This window comes from Vicia villosa, linkage group LG1 (genome assembly GCF_029867415.1).
Source record: "Vicia villosa cultivar HV-30 ecotype Madison, WI linkage group LG1, Vvil1.0, whole genome shotgun sequence".
Classification (NCBI taxonomy): Eukaryota; Viridiplantae; Streptophyta; class Magnoliopsida; order Fabales; family Fabaceae; genus Vicia; species Vicia villosa.
In genome coordinates, this window is record NC_081180.1 from 44,673,907 (window position 1) to 44,681,892 (window position 7,986).

The window sequence follows — 7,986 nt, forward strand, 5'->3', positions numbered from 1 at the left end:
TTTTCATTTACACTATTAATATTGTTTAAACTACAAACATTAGACAAAATTATCTAGTAAACAATTTTCATTTACACTAGTAAATTGTTTTAATCTTCTTCTATCTTCAGTTTCTTCTTTGCATGCTGTAGCCATGGCTAACACTGATGCAATAAGGACTGCCATTGGAATAATCGGTTGGTGCACAAAGGGACCTCTATATTATTTTAATACAAGCTTTAAAATATAAGCATGTAATTTTTCATGTAAAAAATTTATACATTACCATTATTTATTTTTTGATAACATTGTTCATTTATTTGCAGGAAATGTCATCTCATTTTGTTTATTCATGTCTCCCTTGTAAATTTCTCTAACTTTTTCTCTTCAATCTTGTATTTTTTGGTTGGATTTTAGCACTGATAATTAATGGTAAATATGTATTTGTAATATATATGCAGACCTACATTTATTAAAATATGGAAAGCAAAATCAGTGCAAGATTTCAAGCCAGATCCATATGTGGTAACAATACTCAATTGTGCAATGTGGTCATTCTATGGAATGCCCTTCATAAGTGAAAGCAACACTCTTGTCATCACAATTAATGGCTTTGGTTTCTTCCTTGAGATTATCTACACTTCCATTTTCTTCATATACTCAAACGCCAGTAAACGTGTAAGAAACACATCTTTCTTCTTTTCATTATTTTAAAAATCAATTTGAACCTAATTAGACGGTTCAAATGGTTGAAAGTTGAACCCGTGAACTTACATTTGACCAAAAGTTAGATACGATGTCATATTCGTTTTTTTTTTAATATTAGTAGTTCTTTAACTTAATAATTCATATTATCGATTTTATAACGTTGACCTAACTGGTTGATGGATTGGATGAATTTAACGAATTTCAGAAGAAGATCTCGTTGGCCATTCTTGCGGAAACTGTCTTCCTTTTGTTGGTGATATTTATCGTCATGTATTTTATGGACAGCCAAAAGGAAAGAAGGTTGGTGGTTGGATTTATATGCATAATCTTCAACATCCTTATGTACTTTTCACCCTTAACTGTCATGGTACGTTTGATTATTCAGTGTTTTTGGTTTGCATAATAGCAGCTACTGTTGCCCCTTTTTATATACTTAAAATTTGTTTCTTTACATGTTGAAAAAAGTACAGAGACAAGTCATTAGAACAAAGAGTGTGAAGTATATGCCATTCTTACTTTCACTTGCCAACTTCCTCAATGGACTTGTTTGGACAACTTATGCACTTCTTAAATGGGATCCATTCATAGTGGTAATCTATCTATCTTGTTCTAAGGATCTATATTCTGCTTAACTTCATATTTTGTTTGAAATGGTTAGTCCTTTGATTAAGCTTTGGGATTAAGCTGATGATACCTTCTAAGAGAATAAAATGTTTGAATGCATAGGTTCCCAACGGCTTGGGAGCAATTTCTGGATTTGCTCAGCTCGTTCTTTATGGAATTTACTATCGATCAACGAAGTGGGACGAAGACGCGCCGTCTAATATCAACATGGTATGATATTGGCTTGGGTTGAAAGAAAGACAGAACAAGTTCAAAGGAAAAAGTTGTTCATTTCAATACATGCCAGAGGACTCGTGGGATTTTTCCCTTTTCCCTTTTTGTTTTTTAATAACAACTTATTTCATTTTGTTGAAATCATAGCACATTAGCATTGATCTATTGTAGAATAGAATTACTTGAGTTCATTATAGTGATTGTTGTGGGCATAAATGGTGTATATGCTCATTTGAGTTTTGCATAGATTTATTACAGGAGAGTTATAATCAAAGCAAATGACAGGGAAAATCGATATTTACGTATCATAAATGAATCATAGTTCAATGTTTCATTGAAAAACAAAAGGTTCATAGCCTTGACAACATATAATGTATGGATTTTGGAAGATAACAGATAGTCAAATTCGAGAAGTTTGGATTGAGGATCAAACTTCTAATCACATATTTAAAAGACCTAATTATTCGGTTTGGCACTTTGGCTTCGTTATGATAGTCTTTTTTTATAAACAAGAACAACCAAGCATGAATATTGACCTTTTTGAATATAGAGAATAGAATACCAAGCCAATTGATCCAATTTAATCACATAAATATGATTGCAAGTTTGCAACAGTATAATGTAATATATAAGTATAATGTAGATTCAGGTAGGAGGAAACATAGGCTGAAATTAATACCCCTACCCACAAAACTCAAACCAAGGTGGAGAAAAAGGTAAGAGTAAAAGAAAATCAGAGGTACCAGCTCCTTCAACCTATACCTGCTACTGTGTATTTTTCTCATCTCATTACAGTATCCAATTTCTGTATTCTCACCATAGATACAAATTTGATTCTTCAAATAGTGAAAAACCACTAAAACCAAATGGTTTGTTGTCGACTAAAAAGAATAGAACTTCATGGCCCTCTATGCTTACGGAAGCATAAACAACCCTGCTGCTGATCACCGGGGATCATGCCCCCACCTTTGGATGTGTCGATGGCCTCCAGCATGGAGACAACCTCCTCCATCTCTGGCCGCTTATCAGGACTGGCATCCCAGCATTTCCTCATTACATTTGCAAGAGAACTTGGGCAGCATCTTGGCATTTCTGGTCTCAAATTCTAAATTCCAACAGAAAATAATAATGTTATTGTAATGGATTCACAGCCACTGCATATACCATGGTAACAATAATGGATTGCTTTGAATGAGACAATAAATCAAAACAGAGTAGCAAGTATACCTGGCGAACAACAGCTGAAGTAATTTCTGAGAAACTAAGGTCGGGATATGGCATGTCACAACAATATGTCTCCCATAAACAGATTCCAAAACTGTACACATCACATTTCCTGTTGTATGGGTTTCCATTTAAAACCTGTAATCAGCCAACCCCATTGGGAGAAAAATGATTAGTAGTTTCACATCTTATTAGTTGAACAACTTAATATTTTAGTTGAACAACTTAATATTTTAGTTGAACTTAATATTATCTTCCAATGGAGTTGGGAGAAAAATGATCAGCCAACCCCATTGGAACCTATACAACAGCTTTCTAGTTGAACAACTTAATATTGTTTATCTCATCTTTTTCTTCTTATTTGTAGTTCACACACTATTTGCAGCCATATTAAGGTAATCATTTATTCTCATTGAAAACTCTTAGAACGACATTGGAGAATAGAGACACTTGGCCGCATTTGGATGAAATTGAGGCTAGAGATGCCCATTCCCCCATCAGACAGTCCTACCATTAGATTTTGAGACAAAAAAAGTCCGGTGAAAAATTTGTACATATCTCTTTCTTCATACATTCACACATTCATGGTCTGATAAGTATTTAAGCACTTAGGGAACCCTATCAAGGGATAAGAAGCAAATCACTTAAATAGACCACCGAGCATCATAACTTGAGCATTCAATAATGGCCAAGTCTCTTTCATAGCACCGCCCCTGAGAACTGATGTCCTGGCGGCTGGCACTCTATGGTACTTTACTAGACCTTTCCGGTTCTGAGCCACCAGAAATCAGTTCTGATTCCAGTTGGTAAGTATCTAAGCACTTGGAGAACCCTCTCTTAAAAGCTAGCTATCAAAGGGAGAAGAAACAAGCCACTTAAATACACCACAAAGTATCCCATAATGCCCAAGTCTCTATCACATAGCACTACCAAAGCCTCCTAACAGAGTCTTATTTTAATCTATGAAGAGAGATACACAGGGTTTCACATAACAAGGCCATTTCGAATTTTAACGAGAGGATCCTTTCCTATTTAGACATTGTGTGCCTTTGTACTAAGTTTTTCACTCTATTGTACAAGTTAGCACAATCATTTAAAAAGTTATCAGGAATTTACAGGTACTGACTACACACCTCAGGAGCCATATAACCAAGAGTTCCAGTCTCCCCAGTCATATCATTAGGATTTGATGCCTCAACTCGTGCAACACCAAAATCAGCAATTTTCACTGTGCGAGTCTTATCCAGCAGCATGTTCTCTGTCTTCACATCTCTGTGGACAATCTTCTGAGAGTGAAGATAACTAAGCCTGTAAAACCAAGTGAGTTCAAGTTGAGTAGTTATATAGACAAATTATGCGCATTATTTTTTTCCCAATCTACTAAACGTCAATCAAAATAAATAAATACCCTCTTGCTAAATCAAGCGCCAGCTGGATGACAACCTTAAAAGCTAATTTCCTCCTCCTGTTTTTTATCAGGTATGATTTCAGAGTACCTCCAGCAAGATACTCCACAACAACACAGCAGACATTGCTTGGCATGCCAATTAGACCAGTATCGGTTTGTATCTGCAATTCTGCAGATCCCATTGTGGCTCCTATGAACTAAACATGAAAACAAGATACTTTCAGAGAAGTGCATAATACCAATTGAAATGAGAGAAAGTAAAAAAATATCTACCAAATATCACAAGATATCATAGAGCAGGAAATAGAATATGTCGGGAAGAAAAAGAGCAATGGGGGCCTTTAGAGGCGTTATGATTATACTTGTTCTCTACACCTGCATGCATCTTTAGTTGCAGAAAAGGAAACTACAAAGAGAAGAACATGCAGCATACCAAATGGAAGGAATTTGACGCTAAGAATATGCAAAACATGCATTGAACAGGAGAACATGGTAAGAACATAAATTTTTCAAAGAACAGATTCACCATAAATTATAGAAGCTTTCATGATTAGGAAAATTCAAAACATGCCAGCAGGCTGGTTTATTTATTTACAAGCCTTGTTCAACAGTATAAAGGATGCTGAACCAATTAGAAAATGTCTATTCACATCCATTTTTATCCTCTGATGTGAAAGACTAGTTCCAGTTTAAAGCACTCTGGAGTTGCAACTATGTATACATAGAATGATAATCATATCAAAACTGACTCTTTTTTATATGATGAAATTGGTATTCATTCTTAGATCAATAGAGTATCTACATTTATTAACGATACATGATTTAAGCTCTATACTGTTAAGGAAAGGATGTAGTCAAGTTAATTATCCTATAGCCAACTTTATGATGGGTATGCTATTTTCAACACATATCTCCTCAATACCACTTTCAGAATAATACGAAAGAAGTAAAACTCCAAATATGTAAATATACATCCAAGCTACCATTGCAAATTACATATTCCAACAATCTCATTTCCGTATCGCCCCTTATCATCAAAGCTACTTCAGAGTTCCATATCCCAACTTAATTAGATTAACAACAGGTAATCAGTAAAAATAAGAGAGAAAGGCATACCTAGGACAGTTAAGCTCTTGTTGTGAATAAAATTCAACAAAATATGATTAACATTTTTTAATTTCCACAAAATATAAGAATTTCTTATCTTTTGCAAATAAAATATTATGGAATACCATTACATTGTGAAACCTGCATACTTCATGCTCTTTAAATAATTTATATAGAGTTTTTTATAAATTAATAAAATATAAAGGGCCCTCAACAACAATCAAAGAAACACCTTCCAAACTAGCAAGAAAAACCAAGCTGAATGTAAATGAAGGAAGAGCATAGAAGGGAAGTTGCAAGGAAGTGATGCCGCAGTTAACAAGAAAACTCCTAAAAGTTACAAGCATCCTCGAGTATAAAAGAATTATTATCAAATGACCTAATCACTGGGACATGGGTTACAGTGTTGTTGTTGTTGTTTTTTTGAAAACTAGGTTACAGTTTTATTAAATAGAGAGGCCGTGGCGGAATGGCATAATGGGTTTTTTTGACAACCACCATTGGCAATTTGTGGATGTTTTACATGGCGGCTCTATAGGCCACAGCAGTATGTTAATATGGAGGATTTTTGGTCTACCACTATTCACGACTCCGAGTGGTTAATAGTTATCAGTATCTCAAAATAAATGTGAGTCCTCTCTTGATTTGAAACTAAATTGGACCAAATCAATGTAAATCGATATGCGCATCTATTTGGAAATAAATTACAACATAAAATCTAGATTCATTTGAATGAATAGCAACATGCCCCTAAATTATACAATTTAAATTTTGCTTCAGATGCAGCCTTGAAACATGCAGGGTCGTGCAATCCAGTTTCTGAAAGACTTGTTAGGGTTTTTTCTCGCTTTTTGTTCAGAAAAAGACAGAATCAACCAAAAGGCAATACTCCAAATAACCCAAGTCAAATATGCTCTACAGTGTTTTGCTATCACTTTTTTTGTAGTATAAGATAAATGAAATTGTGTTATTTGCTTCTTTTAACAAACTAGTTTATTTTATACTTCAAAATACCGTAATTAGATTGATCATGTATCAAACAATTCATAATAACTAACATTAGATTCACAATTCAAACATTAGATCCTCTGATCCACGACAAGAATCTCAATTTGAAAAACGACCATATGAAAGTATGCTCAACATAAATAAAGAGTCTACAATGGAAAGCAAATATGCTGCATGAACTCAATAGATATAATATGCAAAGGCATACTTATAAAGGAGGACTGAATTGCATTTTTCAGGAAAATGATTCCAATAAAGGAAAAAAAATCGATAGATCGCATTCCAAATAAAAGAAAATACCAAGCAAATAACATCAGCACATGCAACATTGAAACCACAATCGCATCATATACACAAACAATACAAACATAAGAAAAGAGGCTGAAGTCAAATAAAATGATATCAACCTTTGTAACATTGGGATGATCAAGTTTATGCCAAACAGCAACTTCCTGTATAAACGCCGCCCTTAGTGAAGAAACCTCAGCTTCTGTCCTTTGGCCTTCTTCACCCCAGTCAAGCAATTTAACTGTGATCATCAAGTTAGTCATTACAACCCATTATCAGTAAAATGCAGAAAACGAAATCCCTAACTCAACTTCAATCAAAACAACAACCAACAAAACAAAAAACAACAATTTTTACTACATCCACCCCCAAATTTGATAATATCCCCAAAAATTATTCAACCTCACAAAATTATTTATAAAGTCAACTCTTTTCTGGAGAAAATTTGTTTTTTATAAAAAATTGATAGAATTAAGCATCTGAATCTGATGCGTACTAAAATTCATCTAAAACCTAAATCAAAAATTAAAATTAAAATTAAAAAAAGAAGAAGGATAAGAACAAACCAGCAACATCTTGAGTATCATAGACACCACGATGCACCGTCCCAAAAGTCCCCCGAGCAATAACACTTTTGATAATAAGCTTAGAAGGCTCAATTTCCCAATCCTGCTTCTGCTTCTTGAAGTTCGTTTTGAACTTAGCAGCCTTAGGAGAAGTACCAGCGCTGCTGGTATGAACTCGAGCATGATCAAAAACATTAGAAGCAGTAGAATCTTCATCTTCAACGCGCTTTTTCTTGTCAATAGTCAACACTTTGTTGAGATGTCTCTCAAGCTGTTCATCTATGCTTTTCAGATCAATCTGATCCGCTCTAACAAATCCATCACTGCTTTCCTTCATCTTGCAATCTATGGATATTTGATTGATTGATCAAAATTGAAATTGAAATTAAAAAAAAAAATGAATTTTTTAGGGTTTGAGGTTTTTATTGATTCATCATCTTCTTCTTCTCTATTTCTCTCTATCCATGTGGGCACATGGATTTGCCTGCTCAAAACGTGTGCCTCTGACCCACTTCACTCTCTTCTTCTCCACTTTTCTTCTATTTTTTTAATATAAAATATTTTCAACTTCTATTTTTTTTTTACCAAAGTTATATATTATTTTATTTTTAATTTGTATTTTGTAATTTATAGATATATTAATTTTTCTTAATTAAGTGTTTGACTGAATTTTTTGATGGAATAATTTCTTTTGAAAACTTGGTGAAAAATTAAAGTTATGTATTATTTTATTTTGAATTTGTGTTTTGTAATTTGTGGATATTAAGTTTTATTTATTTAAGTGTTTGACTAAATATTTTTGATAAAGTGATTTTATTGATGTATTATTGGTGATTATTTTAGTAGTTGTAAATAGTTTGA

The 7,986-nt window shown here is 33.6% G+C and overlaps 2 protein-coding genes across 2 annotated transcripts; one reads left to right on the forward strand and one right to left on the reverse strand.

The window, feature by feature from the left end:
• The first annotated feature begins 133 nt into the window (after nucleotides 1–133).
• Nucleotides 134–1,903, forward strand: LOC131636024 (bidirectional sugar transporter SWEET5-like). Its single transcript, XM_058906673.1, has 6 exons — nucleotides 134–176; nucleotides 306–342; nucleotides 441–657; nucleotides 893–1,054; nucleotides 1,158–1,277; nucleotides 1,414–1,903. The coding sequence occupies exons 1-6, from the start codon at nucleotides 134–136 to the stop codon at nucleotides 1,525–1,527; spliced, it is 693 nt and encodes a 230-aa protein (XP_058762656.1). The 3' UTR covers nucleotides 1,528–1,903.
• Nucleotides 1,904–2,094: 191 nt separating this feature from the next.
• Nucleotides 2,095–7,638, reverse strand: LOC131636015 (serine/threonine-protein kinase STY13-like). Its single transcript, XM_058906663.1, has 6 exons — nucleotides 7,126–7,638; nucleotides 6,679–6,800; nucleotides 4,157–4,353; nucleotides 3,882–4,056; nucleotides 2,752–2,886; nucleotides 2,095–2,629 (listed from the first exon to the last, which is right to left on the reverse strand). Exons 1-6 carry the CDS (start codon nucleotides 7,460–7,462, stop codon nucleotides 2,423–2,425), a joined length of 1,173 nt encoding a protein of 390 aa, XP_058762646.1. The 5' UTR covers nucleotides 7,463–7,638; the 3' UTR covers nucleotides 2,095–2,422.
• Nucleotides 7,639–7,986: the final 348 nt, after the last annotated feature.

Coding starts and splice junctions, on each gene's coding strand:
- LOC131636024 (XM_058906673.1), top strand. CDS start 134: ATGGCTAACACTGATGCAATAAGGACTGCCATTGGAATAATCG. Junction 658..892: donor ACTCAAACGCCAGTAAACGT/GTAAGAAACACA, acceptor AACGAATTTCAG/AAGAAGATCTCGTTGGCCAT. Junction 1,278..1,413: donor AATGGGATCCATTCATAGTG/GTAATCTATCTA, acceptor TTGAATGCATAG/GTTCCCAACGGCTTGGGAGC.
- LOC131636015 (XM_058906663.1), bottom strand. CDS start 7,462: ATGAAGGAAAGCAGTGATGGATTTGTTAGAGCGGATCAGATTGATCTG. Junction 2,887..3,881: donor TTGGTTATATGGCTCCTGAG/GTGTGTAGTCAG, acceptor GGCTGATTACAG/GTTTTAAATGGAAACCCATA. Junction 2,630..2,751: donor CTTCAGCTGTTGTTCGCCAG/GTATACTTGCTA, acceptor GTTGGAATTTAG/AATTTGAGACCAGAAATGCC.